General features: G+C 39.2%; 2 protein-coding genes across 3 annotated transcripts in view; one reads left to right on the top strand and one right to left on the bottom strand.

Annotated features, from left to right (window-relative positions):
• Window positions 1–19035, top strand: part of LOC5576678 (ATP-binding cassette sub-family A member 1) — a 29746-nt gene extending 10711 nt beyond the window's left edge. Inside the window, exons 2-8 of the mRNA XM_001662765.2 lie at window positions 11154–11340; window positions 11407–11676; window positions 11742–13465; window positions 16145–16227; window positions 16290–16645; window positions 16708–18587; window positions 18646–19035. Coding sequence (XP_001662815.2) covers window positions 11154–11340; window positions 11407–11676; window positions 11742–13465; window positions 16145–16227; window positions 16290–16645; window positions 16708–18587; window positions 18646–18820 — 4675 coding nt within the window. The 3' untranslated portion in view covers window positions 18821–19035. The remainder of the gene's footprint in view (window positions 1–11153; window positions 11341–11406; window positions 11677–11741; window positions 13466–16144; window positions 16228–16289; window positions 16646–16707; window positions 18588–18645) is intronic.
• Window positions 1–27789, bottom strand: part of LOC5577573 — a 1170395-nt gene that overhangs the window by 519812 nt on the left and 622794 nt on the right. The gene's annotated exons all lie outside the window — the stretch shown is intronic.

Below are 27789 nucleotides of genomic sequence, written 5' to 3'. Positions count from 1 at the left end.
TTACAATGAAGAAATTTTGAGATGTGTTCCAAACACGCTAGCACTATGATTTTTCCATAGTAATTTCCATATAAACCTGGTGGCCTATATTGACCAACGAGATTTGCAAAGCGAAAAGAATGTTTTTGGCTCAGCTTCGATATTTTACATACATAATATGGATTGATTGCATTTGACATACATGTACCTAGTATAAATACTTATATATTTTTTATCGGCATTTTCTCTTAGTCTGGCCAAAACCGGTGCTTTCACCCTAATTCTACATATTTGTTTCCGATTGTTTTGAGGACGAAACATTTAGGATAGCGATGAATGTGCATTGATTATCGATCCTTAAACAAAATAACTGTGTGTGACAGATGACTGCTTGAAGGGAAGACATATTTTACGGTTCAGGACCTGGAAAACATCTATCTATGTGTAACCCATAACATGTAACACAATTCGTTTTGACCGATCAACTGCATGAAAACTTCTCTCAGTGTAGCAAAAATATACTCACGCGCTACTATTAAAGAAGCTGTTTTATTATTTTATCTACATTTATATTTTAGATATTATAATCTACGTTTCTAATTCAAATGCCTCACTGGTAAAATCCTATCTTATCGAGCACTCGCCGCATGTTTTTCACACTATGCAAATTTTTATATCAAATCTGGCCATTATTGTTTTCGTTATGAATTAATGGTTTAGTTTTTGTTTAACAGTATTTTTCAGTGTATCCTTTCGTAGATGCTGCATAAATTATCTGTGAAAAAACATTAATGCTGATGAAATGTCTAGAAGAAATAATTCTGTCCTTCAAAAACTACTTCAATGGGCCGAACGAAGCCTTCAGATGATTAATCCTACTGAAACAAAAGTTACTTATTAATTCTTATTAATAGATCGTATTTTATATTTTCAGTTCTGGACTTATTTCTAAGCAATAAAAAAAGTTGAATTTGTAGATCTAGCTTCAAACTTAGGTATTACTTTCAACATGAATCTGTCGTGGGATGCTCAGAAAAATGTTTCCCCAAAACATTCCTTGCAGTACTTTTTTCGAAATTATTGAAAATCGCTCGGTCTAGGCTGGCAAAACCTTCAAGTACAGAACGTTTATGAATGATTTAATGAACTTAGGTGTCCGGGCTTTGACATTAATTGAAAAAATGCCCCGCGAAAAATAATTCTCAAAGTGCTCCGCGAGCCAACCAGTCTGAAAACTCCTGTTCTATACAATCGGAGGGGTAGATTGTTTGATAATAACACATGATTCGGAGGTGTGTGAAAGTGGACAGCTTGGAAATTGCCGCTGGCGTGGAAGGAGTATGGTGGAAACAGCACCGGACTGACATCTGTACGGTGAACCACCGCGATTTGATCGGCGTGGCGAAATGGTAGTTATAAACAGTGCACTCAGCAATGCGAAACGTCTGCACTATGACTCATATTGAAGGAAAATGTACAGATAGTGGCTTCAGATGCAACATTCAAGTTCAGGGGTGTTAGTAGTATTATAGTGGGTTGAATACACATTCCAGCGTAACGCGACACCACGAGGAACCGATTTTCATTATCTTAGGTGGCCTGTTCTCGGAAATATGCTTTGTAACCATGTGATTTGGATAAATATAACACCTGATATTTTGCATATTCAAATGCATGGTGATCAAATCCACCAACCATGAAAAATAGAACTTCAACTTTCATTTCAGATATAATTTGGTTGAATTAGCGCGATAAAATTTAGATTAAACCGATCTTTTAAAATGCTTGCGGTCTCCATAAAAAAATCTTCGTTTCTCTTATATGGCAACATACAATACTTTTCTAAACCACAAAAAAATAACTTTTGAACATCGAAACTATTATGTACTTTGTTGAAAAGTATTGTTGTACACCGGAAGTGTGAATTATGAAGCAAATTAAACATGACAATTTAACAAGTTGGCAAACCTTCAGGCAAGTTGGCCGAAACTGTCAAATTTTGCATTTTCAACAGCTAATATCTCAAATACTGGACGTGCTTTGATATTTTTGAAAACGGCAATGCATTCAGCAAACATTAATTAAATAAATTGCGATATTTTGGTGCTTGTGTTCCGCAGTGTATTTGGACAAAACTATTCAAACGATCCAAAAATGAATTTTAGGAATATTTTTTCAGCAATTTGTAGTAGACCAGAATAGCTTCCGAATGATGGACAAGCTGACGAAAGGAGCCCCCATGGGAAACCCTCTCTCCCCGTTTTTGTGCGAACTATTTATGGCGAATTTTGAGGAAAATTTAAAGAAACAAGAAGTATTACCGAATAAATGGTGGAGATACGTCGACGACATTTTCAGCGTTATCAAGCGGAACGATCTGGCTAGAATTTGTCATACAATCAACAGCGTACACAAGGATATCAAGTTTACCCACAAGGAGGAGAGGGAAATAATCGTTTTTGAATTTACTTGTCACCAGGGACGAAAGCTCATCTTACTACTTCGAAATCTATAGGAAGCTTACAAACACCCAGCGAGTCATCCCCTACACATCGAATCATTCGTTCCAGCATAAGATGACAGCATTTCACCACATGATCCACAGGATGCAGACTCTACCCCTCAGCGTAGACGGAAAGACCAAGGAACTGGAATATAGCTACGAGACGGCAAGGATAAACGGATACAAGGAAAGGACGCTTTGACGACACTCACCCCCTATCACCGAACCCATGAAGAGAGTCTCCATCCCATACGACAGACACATCAGCAAACAGCTCCACCCTAAGCTAAGGAATTTCGGAATCGATTTGGTGTTTTCCAGCAGAAACAACCAACTTACGACTTCGTTAGGCTCTACCAAGGATACGGTAAACACACTGAACAAGGCTGGTGTTCCCAAAATCAGTTGTTCTTGCTGCAGCAAGGTTTACGTTGGTCAAACAAAGCGGTCTCTCAAGGTTAGATTCAAGGAACACTTAGCGGAAATAGGAAAAGAAGACGATAGACAAGGGGGTGACTCACGATTTCAAATCTAAGGTAGCAGAACATGTCCTTTCAGAGGGTCTTTTCGACGGCGGATACCAAAATTTTGCGAAATGTTTCTTCTTGGAAATTGGATGCAGCGGAGAGTCTGGAAATTTGTAAACAGGTACCTACGACGCTACTCAACAAAGAACAAGGCAACGGCATTACATGGCTTTTCAACTTGATACCTACTAATCGTTCCCGTGATGTACATAACAGCTCTTAAATTTAAAGTTTCTACAAAAGAGGGAAGGGATGTACCTAATAGTCCACTAATAATAATCTACTAAACAGCTCGAAGATTTATTATCAACTTATTGATTTGCCGACGACTATCTAGCTTTGAAAGTTGGTATGATATTCCCGGTTTTCTCCCGTTTTTTCCCGATATTTCAAAAATGTTTCCGGTTTAATTGACATCTAAAAAACGTAAATTACAATGACTTCAAGTAAATATTTTTCATTCCTATTAAGGTTACTGACAGGTTACTATTAAGGTTACAGACATACTGTTTCTACTAAATTTCGATCAGATCTATGGGACGATATATTATCATCGGTCGATTTAATTTGTTATGAACATGTTTAGTGTAAAAATAATGACTTCATGTTTAACTTTTAACTGACACACAGTTTTGAAAGACTTTAAAACGAGTTTATCAATTGTCAATAGCAAGCCTATAACGGAAATATTTTTGAAAAGTTAGGTAAACTTTCCCATAAGTTCATTCCGAAAAATGATTGGAATTATATTAAACCAAGGATGCCAAAAATATACCTTTAGCAAGAGATATAGAAGTATCATGTAGTGGGATTTTTAGCTTAAATTAATATAAAGTTGTAGAAAGTTTTTGTCGCGAATGACAAACTTTTAAAAGAAATGTGTTTGATAGCATCCAATAGCAATAGCATATATTTTGAAACATGAAAGTCTTCATGAAACGTTAGAAATAATCATAATTTACCATTTTTTCTCAAATAAAATGTTTTAACTTGTTGTGAAATTCATTACTGTATTAGGGAAAGTCTTCGTTTTTTTTTTTTTTTTTTTTAAATGGAAACATTTCTATGAAGATTCTGTTCCCATATACTATCCCTGACCTTATTGATTAGCTTGGGATTCAAATAGTAAAAATTCTAATAAAAAATGCGAAAATTGTTTGAACGTGAATTCAGCATATACAATGTTTCAGTAAGTTTTATTTCTTGTGAAATTTTGATAAAAAATAAGTATAGACGTCTAGAAGAGTTTACTGAGGACTGTTCATTTAAGAAAGTGGACACCTAAATATTAGCATTTTGGTGTAAAAATTCCATAAAAACAAATAAAATTTTGTTTCAGTGTGATCTCAAGTGATTATTTTGACAGCAGACAAAAGTTAACATAAAAAAATTATAAATTCTAAACGATGGGTCGAATTGACATGGCGACTCTCAATTTTTTTCTGCACAAATGGTGTACAGAAAAACTGCCGTTCCGAGATTTGGCTTGAATCGCGAAGTGTCCAAATTGATTTTTTTCAACGCTGTGGCCAAAACAGATATTCCTGACGACGTACGATACATCCCAACAGAAAAAATTGGGAAAAATGATTTGGTATGGCAAGCAATTTGCTCCTGCGGTATGAAAGTACTACATATTTCACGACGGGTTCAATCAACGGCGAAAATTACAGAACTGAATGCATTAAAAAATGGCTTCTGCCCATCTACTGAAAACATACCATGCCTCCATTGTTTTTGCCAGACCTAGCATCGGCTCACTATGCTTCAGCTACTTTGGAGATGCTCAAGAAGGAATAAGTCGAATTTGTAGAAAAATGATCGAATCCATCAAATTGCTCAGAACTACGCCTCATTGAAACATATTGGGCAATAATCAAACGGCATCTTAAGAAGGATGGAAGAGAAGCAAGCTCCATCGATTTTTTTCAAGAAAATGTGGTCAGCAGTTCAAAAAGCAGTTCGAAAAGTTCCGAAAAAAGTTGTGCAGAATTTTATGGAGGTATCAAAAGAAAAGTAAGAGCATTCTCCAGCAATGCTCAATAAATGTTCAAATTTCTGTGAATTTGATCGAAATTACGTTGATTTCCATGTATTTTAGGTAAACTCATGAATTTGTTAGAAAATAAACAGTTTACTGTAAAAAACACGTGTCCACTTTCTTAAATGAACAGTCCTTAACTCATAAGTTTTTAGCAATACAGAGCCGATTATCAATGTGATATGATGCTTTAATCGCGGCTTTCCAGAATGACCCATTTATTCTAAAATATGCTCAGCGCTTCAGGTATAAATCCATTATACCATTTGACATAGGCGAAAGCTCGAGACAAAACCTGTGAATAATCTCATCTCATCGTTTACGTTTTAAAAGCCTTCAATGTTAAGATATTAAACTCGATGACTGCATGATAAAATTTGGTGGTTTGCTTCAAATTCTAACAGAAACTAACAGATGAAAATCACCCAGGGTCTGAACAGATTAAACAGCACAAATAATAAATAACATTTTTGTTTCGTTTCCATATTCTATTTAGAAACTACCATAACATGACACAATTATTTTTAAATTTTTATGGGCCATACTGTAAGTATAATTATAGGGATAATACTGGTTGAAACATTACCTCGTATGCAAAATTTTCCCGGTATTAATTGAAATTCCCGTATATTTCCCGGTTTGCTCCCAGTGATTTGAAATTCCAGGCTTTTTTCCGATTTCCCGGTGCGCTGGTCACTCTGTTTCCATAGCACCCTATTCGACCTGATGCAAATTGCTCTTCAGGTAGGTAATGAAGAGTTGGTGTCGCCAATATGGCCTTTCGGTTAACCTCAATAAAACATCCATTGTTTTTCTCACGGAAAGACGAAACCGCGATAGAATTACGTCTTTTTGGATCTGAAATTTATGTTAAGTATGTGGACGGGGTTGGTGGTCTAATGGCTACCGCTTCCGCTTCGCAGCAGAAGGTCATCGGTTAAATCCCAGGCCCGCCCCTTTCCTCGTACTTTGTAGTTGTATTTTTCACTTGCTTTTATCTAACACTCTTAATATATCACAGTTGATCTATCACAGTTCATAGCATTTGCTAGAACCCGAGACGGACAGAAATAAAACCGTTTCCCTACGCTTCCATTCATTCATCATTACAGCACACCTTTCCTTACGTTTGATACATAGGCAGTCTGCTAACCAAACCAGCAAGCCTCTCTGCCATAAAATACCCCACCCCTTCACCCTTCCCGCATAAACTGGGGTAGATGCAGTGGTATATACGGTCTACAGTGGTATATAAGATCACCAGCACTTATACACTGAGGGTGTCTGTTATTTATTTATTTATTTATTTTAACTAAAATTTTGAAAGAGGGAAAAACCCCTTTGAGTGATCACTTAATTAGATCTTCTCAAAAAGGCACAAAACCTCTTCATCTTTTTTAAAACGTTATAATAAATATCTTATAAACTAAAGGCTCACTCGGATAGAACCATAACAGAGCCAGATTCTTGATCTTCTGAAACGTTCAATCAGAAAAATGGGAAATAATCTCTCATGGTAGGTGTTTCATATTTCAATCCTGAAAAAAAAACAAAGAAAATTAAGGCAGATACAAATCAAACAAGATATGATATCTCATTTAGATAATTATATAATAGTTTCAAAGTGGGATAAAATTTACTTCCAAGTATATCACGGACAGATGTAGGAGGAGTTTGGTAAAAGATTTTCAAATTTTTAATGAATTTATTTCTAGGTATCATAAATTTGGTGCACACAAACACAATATGATCAATATCTTCATAAAATTCCCCACAATCGCATAAATTTGAATCCTTCATATCAAAGCGATATAAATAACTGTTGCATATGTAATGATTCGACATTATTCGTGAAAAAGTGCAAATAAAATTTCTATTTACAGATATGTTTTTAAACCATGGGAATTTATCAACAAACGGACAAATGGAATGACACCAACGTCCTTTATCACTCGAATTCCAAAAATGTTGCCAATTATCCATACAATATTTATTAAGTTTTGAATGATATTCTGAAGCACAAATTTCTCTATTGTAAATAATTCCACGAGTAACCCCTAATTTGGCCAAAGAATCAGCTTGTTCATTGCCATAAATATTACAATGAGCAGGAACCCACAAAAATTTAATTAAAAACCCTTGAGTATATAAATCATACAAAAGATTTTTAAGCTCCAAAAGAATGTGATGAGTTTTTGAATTAAAGTTTATGGAGTTCAAAGCATGAAGAGAACTCAAACTATCAGAACATATTATAAATAAGTTTGGAGTAAAAAGTCTAATTAACTTACATGCAAAATATAAAGCAGTTATCTCAGCTATGAATATAGAACAAGGATTTTGTAATTTAAAAAAGTGAGCCAAAAAATTATTAAATACTCCAAATCCAGCAACATTCTGAATTAAAGATCCATCAGTGAAATAAAATTGATCACGACTGATACCTTCAAATTTACGTTCAAATAAATAATTTGCAAAACGCGGATGTTCATTTTTTGGAATTTGTTTCAATTCTTCATATAAAGATAAATCAATAAGGGGTCGAAAAGTATGAATATTAATATTGTAATTTTGGAATCCAGGGGAAGAAATTGGCGTTAAATTCTCATTTAAACAATATGTAAAGGAGCTTAATATTTTACTTGTCGGGTTGATTTCATATAACGATTTTAAATTATCAATAATCGGATGTTTGTATGAAACACATTGCAACAAAAATTTACAATTTAATTTTTGAAAGCGAATTTTGAGTGGTTCAATTCCAGCCAATACTTCAATAGATTGAGTATGAGTTGAATTCAGAAGCTTCAAACAAATTCTTAAACAACGAAATTGCAATTTTTCAAGTTTTGAAAAATGAGTTTGAACAGCATTACCAAATGTAAAACAACCATATTCCATCACAGAGCGAATAGTTGTTTTGTAAAGCGTTATTAAATCGGACGGATGAGCAAAGAGGGTGTCTGTTAGTCCCAAGCAGTCATCTGGTTGGTTCCTTGTGTAAGGGCAGCTGATCTGGCGATACTGGAGTAGCAACCTCAAGCTCGAAATTTATGTTAAGTATGTCGGAGTCTTTCTAGATTCCAGTTAGGTGCCGGATAGCACAGCCGCAAAGGCGATACGAGTGACGGGTAGGTTGCCTATCCAGGAAGTGGTTGCCAGCTTAAACGCGAGGATCGTGATCACCAAAATCAACGCATCTTGCAGCTGCTACGCCCCTCCAAGATGGACGCTCGAAGAATTTAGTCGGATGTTGGAAGAGTTGACCGACGAGCTTGTTGGTCGTAAACCAGTACTGATTGGAGGTGACTTCAATGCATGGGCCGTGGAGTGGGGTAGCAGGGTAACCAATGCCAGAGATTACAACCCACTGGAGGCTCTAGCAAAGCTAGACGTACGATTTATGCAACGGAGGCACCGTTAGCACTTTTTCGAAAGACTGACGGGAATCGATCACCGTCATAATATTATGTAGCCCATCACTGGCGGACAACATGAACTGGAGGGTAAGCGAAGAGTAAACCCATAGCGATCACCAGGCGATTCGCTGCTGAAACAGAATTGGCAACCGACAGTGGAAGACGTAGGCTTTTGACAAAGATCTCTTGATTGAGGCACTTCGCACCGTCAGAGATGCCCTGAACTTGGATGCGGTAAAGCTGACAACAGTGATGACAAGGGCATGTGATACAACGATGTCACGAAAACGGGAGCCCCCCTGCTTGCGTTAATTCCAAGAGACTTCACCAGAGAGCAAGGAACGTAGAAGTCAAAAAGGAGGGAAATGTCGTATTCCAAGCAGCCAGAGCTGCTTTCAAACGCGAGATAACGCTGAACAAGTCTGAGTGCTACAAGGAGTCGTGCCGAGCAGTTGACACCAACCCCTAGGGGCGCTTATCAAGTGGTCATAGCGAAAGTCAAGGGTCCATCAATGTCGGTTGAAACTGTGCTGAAAAGCTGAGAGTTATTGTTGAGGGTCTCTTCCCAACACATGATCTGACACCGTGGCCACCCACACCGTATGTCGACGAGGAAGAAGCAAACGCCGAAGATCGTCAAGTCTCCAATGATCAGCTTGTACCAGCGGCGAAAGCATTGTAGGTGAAAAAGTCCCCCGGTTATGTTCCGGAAGGTGATGCAGAAATGCCTGGACGGAGGTCTCTTCCTAGATATAAGGAAGATCCAGAAGCTTCTGCTGCTACTGAAGCGAAGAAAACTACCCGGCCTATATGCTTGCTGGATATACTGGGCAAACTCTTGGAACGGGTCATCCTAAACAGGGTTGCTAAATGTACGGAGAGCGAGAACAGACTATCAGAAAGGCGGATTCCGGAAGGGAAAGTCGACGGTAGACGCAATTCGAAAGGTCCTGGAGAGGGCCAAGAAGGCATCGAAGCAAAAACTAAGATGAAATCGGCGTAGTTACGATAGACGTTAAGAATGCGTTCAATAGCGCCAGAATGCGACGGGATCCTTTCACTGGAGTTACCCATGGGCGTCGAGATCGGCGGCTTTGCTGATGACGTCATTCTTACAGTAATAGGCGCAACTCTGGAGGAAGTGGAAGTGCTTGCCACGGCCGAGAACTGGACGAAGTCATGCTGAAGATAGCCCGCCACAAAATGGAGGTGCTACTAGTCAGCAATCGCAAAGCGGTTCAACACGTTGAGATTGCCTTCAAGGGACATGTCATTGCATCACTGCGGTCGCTCGGACACCTGGGCGTGATGATAGACAATCGGCTAACCTTCAACAGTCATGTCGACTATACATGTGAGAAGGTGGCAAAGGCGACCAACGCACTTACAAGCATCATGCCTATCGCTCATGGTCCGAGAAGCAGTAGGAGGCGCATTCATGCTAGCGTATCATCGTCGATACTGACCAAGGGTGCAGCACTGCTAACCAGACGCAATTGGACAAGCTCAACAGCACGTTCCAGCTCATGGCCATGAGAGTAGCAAGCGCATACAGAACAATATCGTCGGAGCTAGCATGTATGATTATCGGAATGATTCCGATTTGCATCCCCCTGGGAGAAGACATCGAGTACTATCAGCGTAGAGGCACTGCGTGGCTTTTGGACAGGACTTCAATGCAGACAGAATGGTAAGCGATTCTAAACTATGGAATTTGGCGAACAATATGGTGGTGGAGATTGCGTCAATCTTGGAGAGAAACTTGCGAGAAGAGCAGCGGACGGAGAGGCAGAGAGCAGTGCCTGGCATCGGGTCGTCACGTCGGGGTGCTAATGAACCGGTATCGTTTGACTGACCTCGGCACTCGAGTCAGCCTGACAAAGAAAGAAAACGATAGCCGTCGGTAGTCTAGTCGGGGCACCATCAGTGCGGACGTCTCCCCAACCGGTACTGGCGACAACCTCCGACGCCGGGGGAAGTCAGGAGGAGAAGAAAGCGAGAAGGAAAACAGAGGATGAACGATGGAAGGAGACAGTTTTTTTTTGCTAGTGATGAACTAGCCTTAAACGTTAAAAATCACTATAGTAAAGAGGAAAAAAAATCAGTTTTTGCTCAACTGTGATTCGGATTATTTCGTAAATGAGTGATTTCAGAAGTCTGATGTTCAGGGCATTTAGTAATTTATACCCCGCTGTTATAAAAGAGCTATAGAATCTCTACGCTCATGCGTTTTGCAGTGCCCTTTTTAGGGCGTTGTCTGAACCCATTGTGGTATGGAGCTACATGCTCTCATTTCGCTTATGTGATCTTCCCTCTTCAAGGGACCTCACCCCCATGTCCTTCCGTCCTTCTTCTTCCCTCTCCTCTTTCATCGGGTACATGATGAAATAGGCTAAAATATGCCTTTGGCGCAAGTCTCCCAAATGGTGGGGAACGTGCCTCTGGAGCCGGCATTCTTATACCTTATACCTGACTGTTAGAATTCATACATATAGTGAGATTAATCACAGGATATAGAAAACCTTAACAAATTGTGGATTTTGAGTAGTTATGGTATCGTAAAGACAGACCTCTTGTGGAATATTCATGAGTTTGAAAATTTTAATTTTACCTTTTAATTTTTTTCTCGAATGTACATTTTTTAAACCGATATTTCCAAAATCCACATTTACTCCACCTCACAGCATCCCCGATCATCTACGGCAGCTCGCGTATAGCCCCAACAATGCAGTTGTGGAGGAAATAGTCAGCAAAGCTTGCGCAATTCTTGGCATATCTCAGTGCGATGGTTTCAACAGTGGTCTGGAAATGCAGACAGCGATGGTCAATAGCAGCTACCTTTGCGGGGTCGATTTTGGAGATCACTCGAAAGTACGTCATAAATCCAGATTCAGATTATACGGCAGCTAATCCGGTACAATATCCTTTCTTTCACAGACCCTATCGAAAGTGTCCAACGCGACGACGTTCAAGCTACGGTTCCCGTCAGAGCTTCGTTACAGTTCGTACGGTGAACCGCCGTCGGATTGGAACACGAAACAACTGTCCGCTCCGTTCACCGTTTCCAATTACAACCCGGAGAGCATCGACGGAGGACCCCCCCATTATTGGCATGAGCATTTTCTGGCCGTTCAAGCGGCCATTTCGAGGGTCTTAGTCGCGAAGATGGCACCCACCGTCCAACTGCCAAGATCCATGAATGTTCAGGTACGTATTCCTATCGTATTGGTGTCGGTTCAAGCTTGTCATGTCTAAGTTCGTTTACTCCACAGCGGTTCCCGTATCCAACCACGGTCGATAACGATCTTTTCGTACTGCTTCCGTACATGTTATCGAACTGGTTGCGGTTGGTATTCATGTACTTCTTCATCAACTCCGTCAAGTACATAGCTCTGGAAAAGGAGCGCCAGCTGAAGGAATCCATGAAGCTGATGGGACTCCCGGGTTGGATCCAGTGGGGTGCCTGGTTCGTGGAGCTCCTTCTGATGACACTGATTCCAGTAACGGCTATAACCATCATGCTCAAAGTGTCTATCTTCCCGTATTCCACCAGTTTTCTCATATGGACGTTCTTAACACTGTACTGTTCGTCACTAATCTGCCTTTGCTTTCTGTTGAGTGTGTTCTTCAACAAAGCGACTAGAGCGGCAACACTGGCTTCGTTGCTTTGGATCGCTTCGTTCGTCAGTCTGCCAAGTGGTGCGCCGTATTGGTCGAAGATCGTGTACTCGCTGCTGCCCAATCCGGCCATGGGTTTCGGGATGGATGATATCGTGCGACTGGAGACTGCCGGAGTGGGTTTAACGTGGCAAACGTTGTTCAAGCAGACGGAGATGAAGAATCCGTACTCGCTTTCCATAGCGGTGGCAATGTTGCTGTCGAACATCTTGCTATATCTGTTGCTGACCATCTACTTGGAGCAGGTCATGCCGGGAAAGTATGGAGTGGCGAAGCCGTGGTATTTTCCGTTTACGAAAGATTTTTGGAGCAGGCAGTCTTCTGCGGATGTGGATTTGCTGCTGGAGCCTACGGAGAGATCGAAGTATTTCGAAGAGGAGACCCAATTTCGAGCGTCTGGTGTTCAGATCCGGAATTTGCGTAAGGTGTACGGAAGTGGAAAGGTAGCAGTTGATGGGCTGAGTTTGAATTTATACGAAGGGCAGATCACGGTATTGCTGGGTCACAATGGCGCGGGCAAGACTACAACGATGTCTATGTTGACGGGGATGTTCTCTCCGAGTTCGGGAACTGCACTGATCAATGGGTATGACATCCGCCGTCGTATGGATGAAGTGAGAGGTTCAATGGGTTTCTGCCCGCAACACAATGTGCTGTTCGACGAGTTGACGGTTCATGAACATTTACAGTTTGCTGCACGGCTGAAAGGGATCAGATCTGATGAAGTGCGTTCCCAGGTGGATAGGTACATCAATCGGTTGGGGTTGATGGAGAAAGCCCGTGCAGAGGCATCTACGCTCTCAGGAGGTATGAAACGAAAGCTTTCGGTTGGAATGGCGATGTGTGGAAATCCTAAGGTGGTCCTGCTGGATGAACCAAGTACCGGAGTTGATCCGACGGCCAGACACGCGTTGTGGGATTTTCTGCACGAAGAGAAACGCGATAAAACGGTACTGTTGTCGACGCACTACATGAATGAAGCGGATGTTTTGGGCGATCGAATAGCCATTTTGGCCGATGGTAAACTCTCGGCCAGCGGTTCGCCGTTCTTTTTGAAGAACGCGTTCGGAGTTGGCTATCGGCTGATTTGCGTCAAGGGACGGAAGTACTCGGAGGCGTGTCTGCTGGAGACGCTGCGGAAACATATTCCGAGTGTCAAGATCGATCATGAGAGCGCATCGGAGGTGGAAGTTCTGCTGGAGAAGAAGTACGTTCAACGCTATGAAGCGATGCTGGAGGAGATGGAGAGGAACATGGAATCGTGTGGCGTGATGAGTTATGGCGTATCGTTCACCACGTTGGAGGAAGTCTTCATGAAGTAAGTAATACGGTGCAATGTCATTTGGGGTTAAGGCAACTATGGTACAACAAAACTTTTATTTGGGGCAGTAGTAGTTATGAACCGCCTTAGTAGATACCTGTTAGCAACTAGGAGCCTAAAGAATAGCAACTTTAGAGATTTTTTGTTCCTCTTGGCAAATACGTCCTCACTGGGACAGAATCTGCTACTTAGCTTAGTGTTCTTATGAGCACTTACACAGTTATTAACTACGTAGACAACCAAAATGTACATATAACAAAATCACCTGGAGGCTCTATATGTGCAAAATTTCACTTATAAGATGTTGCGAAACGGCCTTCTACGTACAAAAGTGGAGGCGATATGCGTGCATATATTATGTGAAGAATAATAACATACTTTGCGAGTGTATAAATATTCTACCGAACTAACCTGCAATATTATGCGACTTAACTTATGATAACAAATGTCGATTTGACAGCTGCTACGGATTGATCCGACTTACTATGTACGTGTGTACGGGACGAAACAAAATGTACAAATGAACTCAGAAAAAAGAGTTTTATGCGAGGAAACTCATCAATCTGACGAGTTTATCTACGGTGTTTAGCGAGTTTGATGTAATTAGTATGAATAAACGAGTTGTAACGTGAACTTCCATGCGATTTCTGGTTGTCTGGGTAAAAGCTTTCTCTGCCAAAGTTGCCATTTTTGTATTCGTATATCGTGTGGCAGGTACGATGATACTCTATGCCCAGGTAAATCAAGAAAATTGTCATTACGAAAAGATCCTGAACCGACCGGGAATCGAACCCAGACACCTTCAGCGGGACTTTGCTTTGTAGCCGCGGACAGCCTGGGATTATCAGAGAATTTTATTGAACCTGGAAAAAACTAGGAATTCTTATGGAATTTCGATAACGCTCAGAGAATTTTTGTCAGCATCTTCTCGTAGAGCTTCCGTGTCCGTGCTTTAGCCGTCGATTGTTGCCGCTCATCGCGGTTTGGGAAGTTCTGTACCTTGTATGTATGTAGTCCAGCTCTCTTTTTTGTATTCTGGACGTAGCTCTGCGACATGCCGATCTTTTTAGCCAAATCACGGCTTGAGACGTTGGGATTTGCTTTAATCATCCGTTTCACCTTTCCCTCCGTCTTTTTGTTATCCGGTCCCGGTTTTCTTCCAGCTCCTTTGCCGTGGTCTAACGTCAACCGCTCCTAGGACCGCTTCAACACTCGGGAGACGGTTGAATGGTGAATGTTCAACATTTTTCCCAACTGCCGGTGCGACAGGTCAGGAAATTCCAGGTGTTTGGAAAGAGTTTGTTCTCTCGACTCGCGTTGGTACACCTCCATTTTCGTTGAATCGAAAAACACAGCATGACAGCATGTAAACAATACACATCAATGAAAAAGTGTGCAAAATTTGGTTGATTTTTACCCAATGGTAGAAAAGTTATGCCCTGTTGAATGTGTCGCAATAATTGGGGGTCATGCACAAATTACGTCACGCTCCAAGGGGGGGGGGGGGTCGAGCTAAGCGTGACAAGCCTTACAAAATTTACGGAGGACTCATACAAAAAGTGTGACAAAGGGGGGTCAAAAAAGTTGAAATTTAGTGTGACATAATTCGTGTACCATCCCTTACGTGTTCGCCCTTTATTGAATCAAAGTGATTTTGTCATTAATTTTTTATTTATATGAAATTAGGGTATTTTATGAACATGGATTATTTTTTTCAAACCTAGAAAAAACCTTGAAATATCAGGGAATTTCATGTTTGTAAACGATCCCTGTAGATAATTTCTCATATCCATCACAGGGTAAATTTTATTGATGATCATGCTAATGCCAATCATGTGCCAATCAATGGCGGACTGAATTAGAGATGGGCAAAACGGCTCATTTTAGTAAACGGATCCGATCCGAATCACTCATTTCAGTGAAACGGATCTTTTGAACGGTTCAGTGGATCAGCAGCTCGCAAAGGAAGAGTGAACTGAACCGAGCGGATGGAAATAAAGAACGGTTCACTCCCTGTTGCGTGACATGCGTCGTATCTTTTGTATCTTTCGCTCTCTCATTTTTCGTACATACTACTCCAGAAACTCATGACATACATACTCGGCTGATTTCCCCTACCCGAACCAAAAGGAAAAAGAGAATGTGCTCTGCCATCATAGTGGATACGTTTTCTTTCTGTCTTGCCCTGTGTGCAAGTGAGCGGGGCAAATTTGTTTGTGTATACTGAGAGCGTGGAGAGCACGGAGCAGCAGAAAACTTTGCTTGCATGTGTGGCGTGGCGCGCAAAGCAAAGTACATGTCAAACGTTATAATAAAGCCGAGGAACGAACGAAGGAGAATAGGGGAAAATAATCGGTTCGTTCTTTTTCCAAGTCATTTTTTGTCTGATCCGTGCTGATCAAATGAACCGACTCTCGCAAAAAAAAAGAGCCTCGGATCACTAGTTCTTTTAAGTGATCCGGATCTTTTGAACGGCTCCGATTCCTTTTGCCCATCTCTAGTCTGAATTGTGCGAGAATAACTTATTGTTAGACCAGAAATGTTGAAAAATCTAAGTTATCGATCAATACTTTTATCTACAGTAAGGCACAGTTGCTTAGGTTTGATCAAACACGTTTTGTACCTTAGCTTCAGTACATGAACGATGATGAACTAATCTTCTATTCCACTACTCAGAGCTGGAACTGAATCTCACAATCGATCGCACGATGAGGGATCCAGACTAACGGACCACAGCGTCCACCTAGATACTAGAGCAGGTGAGTTCAACAACGCACGATGTTTGTATTCAGGAATTGATCACATTCGTCTTAATTTCCAGCAAACGAACCCAATAGCCTGTTGATCAGCTCAAACAACCTCAAGAGCAGCGCTCTGGCTCAAATCAAGGCCCAGTTTTTGAAAAAGTTCCTCTGCACCAAACGATCGTGGATACAGTTCTGTTGGACAACCTTCGTCGTGCCCGTAGTGATCATGATTTTGGTGGCATTCCCTATACAGATCAGAACGAACAATTCGCTTCCGCCCTTGGAGATGTCTCTGGCAACGTATGACAATTCATTCAGCGTGGTTGAAGGATCAAACTCAAAAGCAGTTCACGAATATCAACGATTGTTCCAAGATGGGCAAGAGTTGGAAGTCCTTAAGACCGATACAGAGTCATACATTCTGCAAAAGGTAAGATCATCGTTAGATTTCCTCAACATGCTCAATCTTGAACAATTTTCATCCATTTCCAGTACAACGGATCGATTTTGGAGTACAATTCACGCTTACTTGTGGGAGCAAGCTTCTCTAATGATTTCTTCACTGGGTGGTTCAACGCCAAGAACCTCCACTCGGCGCCGCTGGCTTTGAACCTCATGTTCAACGCAGTTCTACGCACTGTCTGTCCATCCTGTAGTATTACCACCGTGAATCATCCTCTACCGCGTCAGAACGATAAAAACGGCGATAATACGGATAACGGAGATTTCCTACATCATTTGAACATCATCATAGCGATCATGTTCATCATGGCGTACGTTCCATCATCATACGTTACCTTCTACATCCGAGAACGTGTCAATAGGGTGAAGCTACTCCAGGTTGTCAGTGGCCTCCGCACAGAACTGTATTGGTTCGTCAGTATCCTGTGGGATCTTGTGGCCTTCATGGTCTGTTGCTTGGTCATTCTTACAATGCTTTTCGGCTACCAAGTCGACGGTTGGAGTGATCCCCAAGCGCTATCCATCCTGCTCTTCATCTTCCTAATCTTTGCCCTGGCAACATTACCCATGATCTATCTCATTTCATTCACGATTAGCAATCCCGCTTCGGGATACTCTCGAGTTCTGCTTATCATCGGTATTGGTGCGATTGGTTTACTGCTTGTACGACTACTCTTCATTTACATCGAATTCAACAAGTTAGCAGATCTGATAGGCTATGGCTTCATGTTCATTCCGACAATTTCCTTGGGACTTGTATTTGACAAATTTTCCACCTATACAAGCACTGTAACAACCTGCAACAATTTTTGCAACCTACTTCCCAATTGCACCATGGATGTGCTGTGCAAGCAACTACCGAAATGCTGCTCTCCCTATTCCGATCTATTCAGCTTTACCTCCAACGGAATGTTGCGAGAACTCAGTTTCATGCTCGTAACGGGAGTCGTTTGCTTCCTGCTAATCTGGGCTATCGAACGCAAACTGTTCCACCGGCTCTGGGCAAAAGTCTATCCTTCAAAAGACTATCGCTATACCGTTCCACAGCCACAAATGGATTCGGACGTCCTGCTCGAAAAAAGCCGAATTTCGCAGATGACTGATACCGACATTGCCGCCCACAGTCTGGTCCTTCGGAATCTTACCAAGAATTATGGTCCTATCTCGGCTGTCAAATGGCTATCGCTTGGAACGCAGCCCTCCGAGTGTTTCGGTCTTCTCGGGGTTAACGGAGCTGGCAAAACTACGACCTTCCGAATGATGACTGGAGATGAGAGCATTTCGTTTGGCGATGTCTGGATCAACGGTGTTAATGTAAAATCTAACCTTGCGCAAGCGTACCAGCATGTTGGATATTGTCCCCAGTTCGATGGTTTACTGGACGAATTGACCGGATTGGAAACGCTTCGTATCTTTGCCATGCTCCGTGGGATTCCAGGAATCTATATAGACTCGGTGGTGCGATCGCATGCCGAAGAACTTGGCCTGACCATGCACTTGGACAAGCCGATTCGCGAATACAGCGGAGGTACCAAGAGGAAGCTTAGCACGGCACTGGCTTTAATTGGTAATCCCTCGGTAATATTCCTGGATGAACCTACCAGTGGAATGGATCCCGGAGCCAAGCGACAACTGTGGAATGTGATCAATCGGTTGCGTGACGCCGGAAGAACCATTATACTGACCACCCACAGTATGGATGAATGCGAGGCTTTGTGCACCCGGTTGGCTATTATGGTTAATGGAGAGTTCAAGTGCTTGGGTTCCACGCAACATTTGAAGAACAAGTTCTCCGGGGGTTTCCTGTTGCACATCAAGATGCTGCAAGCTCCCAGCCAAGTGGAGCTGCAAATTCGAATGGCGGCCGTGAAAGCGTTCGTTGCCGAACGCTTCCGGGATGCGGTGCTAAAGTGAGAGCATTTTTGAACATTTCAATGAAAGAACTTTTGCTAATTTTATTCTTTTTAGGGAGGAGCTTCAGAATTCGCTCAGCTACCATATTCCACGCAGCGAGCTCACCTGGTCGGCCATGTTCGGCATAATGGAAGCGTCGAAGGAAGTGCTCGCAATCGAAGAGTATTCCCTGGGGCAAACCACTTTGGAACAGGTGTTCCTGGTGTTTGCCAATAGCAACAGTTGGTGATATGTGTTGGATGTGAATGCGCTTTGTATGATAATCGAAACCACTTACCAGTGTGACAAAGGATAGTATCAAAGAGTCCGGGATTACCTGGAATAAAGCAAATGAGAAAGTTTTATGTTAGTATTATAACTTAACCATACAGCGATCTTAGATTCCCAGTGTTATATGCCTTAGATAGGATATTTCTATTAAATATAACCATGCTTTAAATATTATGTAATATTTTTTTTTTCAATATCACAACTTGCTGATGACACAGGCCTCTCCGCCAAAGGACGAAACCTGCGTGTCATCTGTGGTAGATTGCAAAAGAGTTTGGATATTTCTTTGTCATACTTGCAAAAATGGATGATTTCTCCTAATGCTCCCAAAACACAACTAATAATATTCTCACATAAACCAAAAGCTCTTTATTTGACACCTTCAAGTAGACATGTTGTTACGATGAGAAGGGTTCCAATAAATTGTTCAGATAAAGTTGAGTATCTAGGACTCATGCTAGATAAAAAAATAACTTAAAAAATCAAATTGAGAGCATTTAAGCCAAATGTAACAAATATATAAAATGTCTGTATCCACTTTATCGAAACTGTCTTGTTTTGAAAATGATTCTGAAATTCCTTCCTGGTATACTGCCGTGAATCGCAAGTCAGTCCCATCTGTAAAAAGTATGCATTGAGAAAATGGGCTGTGAAGTTTCCAAACTCGTTTTCCATACGAATATTCAAAAAATTCCAGAGGATTGCAATATGTTCTAATCTTAATGAAACTTTCACAACTTGCTTTTTACTACGATATCTTTCCGAGAAAAATATAAACATGATCGAAACACGGTTCATTTTTGTGTTACACGGTACGGAAATCTGTAGTGGGAGTGACATGCGGTTACTTTTCATTATGGGACAATTTGACTTGCTGTTTTTTCCTATTTTTTCCGAACAAGTAATATAATCTCATTAGTGCAGCTGAAAGAGCATTTGAATATATGTTGAAAACTGAGCTCAACTCAATTTTGACGAAAATGCAGATGGGACTGATTCACGATTCACGGCAGTATAGTACTAATGAGTTACCGTCGTTGGGGGTGAGAATGGGTCAAAAAAGGATATGTACGAATTATTTATTGAATCACTATTGCAATTTAACTCCAATAAAGTTCAAATTTGGTGTGTATTTGTGTGTAACAACTGTCCAAAAAATTAAAGAAAAGTTTAGTTCACTGCGGCACTACAAGTGAATGTAATTTAAATAACTTGTTTTTGAGAATGTGATTGCAGAACTATTCACAGTTGATGAAATACGAAGCAAACAAGACGATCATGCTAGAATTAAAAAAAATCCTGGGTTTGCTTTGCTACGTGGGAAGATTTGTCCCAAATCTGACGTCATTGACAGATCCTCTGATACAACTACTGCGCTCGAAAGATCAATTCGAATGGTCATCAAAATGCATCATCTTGGTTGTTTTTTTAACCCAAAAAACCAGACCAAATAAATGATCGATGCCAGTCCAACCGGACTGGAAGCCGTGCTTATGCCAATAGAAAGGAAGATGTCGGATGGTTGCATTGGCTAGTTGGAGAAGAAATATTTTCAAACAGAGCGCGAAGCTTTGTCGTTAGTCTGGGGAGTCGAAAAGTTCCGGTTGTACCTTCTAGGCATACGATTCACTTTGATGGCCGACTGCAAAGCACTAAAGTTTCTTTTTAACCTTAGATCGAGGCCCTGTGCTAGAATTGAGCGTTGGGTTCTTAGGCTTCAGGGATATACATTCAAGGTAAAACACGTCCCAGGAACTGAAAGCATAGCAAATGCACTATCGATAGTAAGTTTCCTGTCTAGGAGCTCCAGAACTAATGAAACGCACCAGAATGCCGGAAAAGCCCTGGAAAATCGCTGTAGATTTTATGAGACCACTGCCCTCAGGTCACTTGCTGTTCGTAATAGTTGACTATTTCAGTCGTTTTACAGAAGCAGTTGTTATAAGAACAATTACCGCAAGGCGTACAATTGAGGCACTGCATGAAACCTTCTGCAGATTCGGTATTCCCGAGTCCATTAGATCAGACAATGGACCACAGCTCATTAGCGAGGTCAAACATACTGTGAATAATATGGAATCACAGGCCAACGGAGAAGTAGAGCGGGCAAACAAAACAATATTGAAGCATTTGCAGGGTGTCTACTCGTTTACAGAAATGAAATTCTCTGATATTTCCAGGTCTTTGCCAGGTTTCACCAAATTATTCCAGGTTCAAAAAATACTCTAATTCCAAATGGATAAAATAACTAATAAGATTAAATATTGTTTCAAACTTCCAAATTTTTAATAAATCCATGTTATTTCAAGGTGGAACAATATAAAAGCTTATGTTTTGTTCAACTGAAGTGCATTTGATAAAGGGACATCATCATGTTTATATCGTGTGTAAGAGCTCTGTTCATCATTGTGAACTGAACGGAACTTTCAAGTACATCAGTATGCTTCATCCTTAAAGTTGATTGATTGCTTCGTATTCGTACGAAAACATCATTCACTAGTCATATTTGGCCAGTGTTTAGTGACGAAACCTCAAATGGTATCCACAGGCCGTTTGGACACTTAGGTCAGCTCAATGGACTGGACAAAAAAATGACTTATGCTTGTGACAATATTTTACAACAAAAATTACGTTTACCGCTGTTTTTTTAATGTTTTTATAAAAGACAAGACAAGTTATTTAAGATCGTGTTTAAGTTACAAAAGTTGTTCGCTACATATTTGAAAATGTATATTCCCATCTAAGTAAACACAAACAATAAAAAAAACTTGTTAGTCCCCGGTTTATCGAACACTTGTATAATTGAGTACGACCTGTATAATAATGTTGTAATTTAAGACCTTTTTGTGCGTCAACACAAAATGCCTTCTACTAAAATCATTAACATATTGTTATGAAAGTATTGGTATTCGCAGCATCGATGAAATATAACTGCTCATCAGCTGATTTTATGGATAATTTATTCAAAGAAAAATGCTTAAATATTAAATCACCACTCTCAGATACAGCATTACCATTTTAGCGACAATATACATAAGATTTATATTCTCAAAAAATCTCCGATCTTATGCCGCATTTCATTGCCTCACACAACTACACTTGTAAATAGAAGGTGCTTACCTTTTCCATTGTAATTCTGCAGCAAGCATTTGTGTTTTGGATTTCATATTGCGTTCACAACACTTCCACTTAACAAATCTTTAATTCACTTTCCTTGAAGGAACACATTTCAAACGGGAATCAAATATTTATACGGTTTTATTAACCGTATCACTCAAAACTATTATGGCGGTGATTTTCGCTTGCTGCAAATCGACCCCGCCGCCGCACACTGAGGCAAATTTCCAAAAAAAAAAAATTCTGTTGGAGTAATTTTCAGCTCAGAAAGGTTAGGCAATGCATAGAAACTTGAAACTCATACGTTATTTGTTTGCGATTGTTTCAAATTACAGAAACCATCTCTACGAAGTATTAAATCATACCAAGAGTTTATCAATTTGGACCACCCAAAATAATGACAAAGCTCTACAGTGCGATGCGTCGGGACGCGTCTATCGTGTGTGCACAGCGTTCACGTTTCACACGTTCAGCGCAGTGATGTCAGTGTTGCTATCTGTAAAATCATAGCTGTGAATTGATCACAAAAATCATTAAAATTTTATCAGTGATCTTGTGCTGAAAAACTATTTGCGAAATTATATGTTTATATTCCAAATGTTTCGAAAACAAGCATATAACATTTGGTAGCAAAATCTTTCACCAACCACCTGCCAACACCGTCATCTCTTGAAAACATCAACCATGCTGGTGCATAACAAAAATATGCGATAAATCCAATAAATCCAAGAAATTCGGTTGCCCTTCATTAAATCATAATGTTTTCTTTTGATATGTACGATTGAAGAGAAGATTTTGATTTCCAATACCCGTCAATTTACTAAATTTCCCATGTGTTTACATAAAAATATGCTAAACACAAATGTTAAATATTTGGTTTATTTGTTTTGAAAATGTACATGGAAAGGCGACATCAATGATGATTCTAATGATTATTTGAGTTACACGCCGCTTCACCTTAATGAATATGATGAATTGTTTGCATTTCATTCGAAAACGTTCATTTTTTTAAAATTGTATCTTGAAAATAGGAACTCTAGAGAGATCTTTTTGAGCATGAGCATGAGCATGATTGACAGCCGCAGATGCTACTCCGTTATTGCAAGAACAGCTGTACTTACACAGGGAACCAACAGATGCTTCTCAGGATCAGTAGCATCCTCAATGTGTAAGTACTGGTGCTCTCATTATTATGACAAACAATAACGGCGCCGGCTGCGTCCGAATGCAGGTTAATTTGAGGATGGGAGGGAAATGTTGACGTGTTACTTGCTTTATGGAAGCCGAGCTCCTCTGTACTTCCACAGAAAAAAACCCCATGGGTCGTTTTACCTCAAGGGTGCATATAACCCCAGATTCCCTTATTTTTATTTTATTTTTTGAATTTCTCGTGACGTACACGCAAACAAATTTTGTTGTATAATCTACCGAATCCATAGTAGAATTAAGAACGATTTTCAACCGACTACAAAATTCTGTTAAGTTTACTATAATCTGATAAAAATCACTGAGCAGTGTAGTAAATGTGACTATGTCCATAGTAGCCTCGACTACAAAGCATTGTATTTCAATCCGTGACACCCACCGTACTACGCAGTATGGTGAAAAGTACAATGCCAAACTTGTCAAATCTAGAATATTTCTAGTCATAAATACTACAACTCTGGTTAAATAAACAGAATATATTTTCTTGTTGACTATGTTATGATAGAGTTAACAGATTAATGTAGTCGGTTGAAAATCGTTGATGCAGTTCTTAATTTTACCATGGATTCAGTAGTTTCTACAATAAAATTCATTTCAGTGTAACAATACGACAAATAATACTGGTCGAATTACTGTATGCATTTTTCAATTATTTTCTCTAGGAATTTAAATAAATCATTTCAGTTATTTGCCCAAAGATTCAGATATTACTTCCGAAGGTGGAAATATTTCTGTATTTGAGAGATTTGCAGCCCGTTTATTATATTTTTATTTTAAATGTATTTTAGAGTTCATTTAGTGATTATTATCCAGAGAATTCCTTCGGAAATTTTCTTAAGGAATTCATCGAATAATTTTGTTTTGTATATACCGTTTTGATTCATATTACGGACATTTAAGGCCTCAGTGAAGTATAACTCATCAGAAAGCATATTAAATGAATCATTCTGTATGCTTCCTCCGCGTTATAGAGCCTTCAAAACAATTATCTTTTGAATGGTGGATGAAGATTTTGATTACGCAACATGAGTAATTTTAAATAAATAGAAATGTGTAGACTTTTAATGATTCTTATTCCGGACGCTTCTTTACTTTTGCCTCATATTCCGGACACTTTGATTCGAAATCCGGACAGTTCGTGAAAATCATAGATGTAAAAATCAAATAATTAATTGAGATCCGCAAACCACTACAGAGGCGTCTAAGGCAGCTGAACCTTACAAACTTTCATGAATATCTATGGAAAATGTTGACTAAAACGAATCTCTAAAGTAAGTAAGAACTTTTGAACGACAAAAATTGAAACATTTCGTGTGAAATGTTTCCCATACAAAGTACAGTGTCCGGAATTTGAAGCTGTCCGTAATATGAATCAAAACGGTATCCCCAGACAACCAAAATGTACGTATAACAAAATCAACTGGAGGTTTTGTACGTGCAACATTTCACTTATAAGATGTCGCGAAAATGCCTTCTACGTACAAAAGTGGAGATGATATACGTGCATATACTATGCGATGAATAATAGCACACAATGCGAGTGTATAAATTTTCTACTGAACTAACCTGAAACCTTATGCGACTTAACTTATGATAACAAATGATGATTTGACAGCTGCTACGGATTGATTCGACTTACTTTGTACGAGTGTACGGAACGAAACAAAATGTACAAATGAACTCAGAAAACAAGCGTTTTATGCGAGGAAACTCATCAATCTGACGATTTTATCCACCGTGTTTTGCGAGTTTGATGTTATTTGTATGAATAAATGAGTTATTACGTAAAATTTGATGCGACTTCTAGTTGTCTGGGTCAAGAATACAACCTGTTTTTTTTAATATAACCACAGAAATTAACTTCGAGATCATCAGAAATTCCTTTGAAGTTTTTTTCAGATATTTTTCTGAACAAATGCTTAGTATGGACATTTAAATAAACTTTTATAGATTCTTGGGATTTTTTTTTCAGAAATTCGTTAGGAAATGTTTGGAAGAACTGCATTTGTAATCCTTGGATGGAGTTCCTTGAAAATATCTAGAGAAACTCAGAGATGAAACACAGGGTCGTATCTGAGGAATTTATTGGAGTTAACGTAGATAAAATGAGATAGATTTTTTTTTTAATAGTAACATTTGCGGATGTTTGTTCTGTAAAAATCTTTGAAAGATCTCCTAGAGTAAGAACTGAAGAATTCAGTTGAAGGATTAGTGGAAAGTGTGTGAGGGGAGGAAGTCCTAGGATAGTGTTTGGAAATCAAATTAATCCCCGAGAAAATTACTGGAGATAGTAACGTTGAAGTACTCGAGAATTTCCTGGAGCAAAGTCTGGAGAAATATCTCAAGATATTCTTTGAAAAAATCGTTGAAAGAGTATCTCACAGAATTGGTATAGTATTTTTTACAATGTTTTCTGAAGAGATCAATGTAGGAGTTCCTGAGAGTATTGCAGTTAAAATCTATGGAGTAACCACAAGGATAATTCCTGAATCTTTTCCCGGGGAATCTGAGATGAAATTCTTAAAGAATTAGTTGAATATTTGTTTGTTAGGTGTTTCTTCAACATTTATTTTACAATAGAAACAGCAAAAACATTGCTAATCATATGCGCACTTCATCAAATACTCATATCTGGATGCCCAGGAATTTGACGCTTTATTATTAAATTTAAATCAATCAAATATTGTTGCGATGTCGAGGCTCGAACTCTGGACCTTCCGATTTGTAGGCGCATGCTTCTCAACTGCTCCAACCTAGATTATATAGATCAGCAGAAAAAGAACAGTATTTAAACATATAACAAGACAATCCAATAGATTATCGTACATCTCTGGACAAACATTTGAAAAGAGCCCAAGAGGTCTTGAGCCTTTTTTTCAGAAACGTTGCTATTGAGCTCTTTTCAGCCCGCCCACGCAAACTAACACCACTATCAGAAAGATTGATGTTAGCTCTTCCTGATAGTGGTATTGGTGAGCGTGATCGAGTTGAATTGGGCTCAACAGCGTCTTGCAAAGCCAATGTTTACCGATGTCGATGTGCCCTTTTGAAATGTTCGTCCAGTGTTTAAACATTGTCTAAGTATTTTGATTGCCTGTTGTGTATGTAATCATCATTGTTGAACATTCCTTGTGAAAAGGTCTCAAACGCAAGACTTAATCAAGCTATCAGCTTTATTACATTTAAATAACAAATAAATAATCACCTTATCAAAGGTTTTTTTTTTAATGACGGTGATCTTAAGTAATAAGGACTTTTTCAACTTTTATTTCTCAATTTAGTTATTACTCATTATATTGTGCTCTGCAAGATAAATCCACGTAATGCGATTATCTGAAAATGTCGATATACCGTCGCAATGATAATAAAAATCACCAAATGTTTCAGATTTAGCAAATTTGAAACATTTGCGTCCATAAACAACGAAAAAAATCCAAGCCTACTTGAATTTTGACGTTGCGTTTGAATTGCGCGCATATCTTCTGCGCGTTACCGCCGCCGCTGGATGTGGATTTAAAATGAGCGCCGCAATATGCCTTCGATGGATGGTGGTTCAATTGTCGAATACACATTGTAGATTCTATTTATAATGTTTATAATGTTTATAATGTTTAACAGCCAAGGTAAGGTCATTGAATAAAAATGTACTATCTTACGTTAATCAAACGGTTTATTATTGAAAAGATTCTCTATTTCTGGGCGAATAAAGCATAAAATACCATGAAAGTGAGGAACAAAAGCGCTGCCAAGAATATATGCAATATTTGATCATCACTTATACTTATACTTTTGTTCAACTACCACGGCAGCTGTAAAGCTTTAGTTAAGCAGGCAAGTTTATTAATCACCTACAATTGTTTCTTTAACCGATAATTCCTTTAATTACTTACGAGTTACGAATATTTTAACAGAATTTACACATCATTGTATGAAAAAACAAACTCGTCTGATATCTTTTTTGTTCATAAGCTCTTACTTAGATTTTTCACATTTTTCATGTCTTCTACAAAGTTGTTAGATATCTTAAAACGCGCGTTTTTGCTGAACATCGCACCTCTCTATCTCCTGAAGTAAAGGAATTATCGGTCAAATTCGTTTTAATAAGGATTATTTGTTTGATAGTAAAAACCCATGTAAACCCGACTAGAGGCTTGTAACAAAAGTGTAATAAAATTTTATCAGAATATGATATGCATATCATATTATGATATAATTTTGTTAGGCTCCGTTATCCATAGAACATAATAAAACAGAAATATAACATAATGTGTTTTGTTTCCCTATAAGATATTTTTTTGTTCATTTTTAACAACTTTATAACAAAATAAATAGATAGTTGTGCATTTCAATAATATACAATATTATCGTATATCGAACAGTATTATAATTTTGATACTTTGTATCAAACATTATAACTTGGTTTGATATGTTTTTGATAGAATTAAAACACATTTTGTTTTGTTTATGTTACTATTCATACACTTTTTGTTATAATTATAGTTATTTTAACAACATCCTGCATCAAGTTTGTAACAACCTATGTTCGAAAAAAAATTATAACATAATAACATATGTTGATATAATTTTGTTATGTACCCTTAGTCG

The sequence above is a fragment of the Aedes aegypti genome, chromosome 2, assembly GCF_002204515.2.
Source record: "Aedes aegypti strain LVP_AGWG chromosome 2, AaegL5.0 Primary Assembly, whole genome shotgun sequence".
Taxonomy (NCBI): Eukaryota; Metazoa; Arthropoda; class Insecta; order Diptera; family Culicidae; genus Aedes; species Aedes aegypti.
This window is presented reverse-complemented; position numbering and strand designations above follow the sequence as displayed.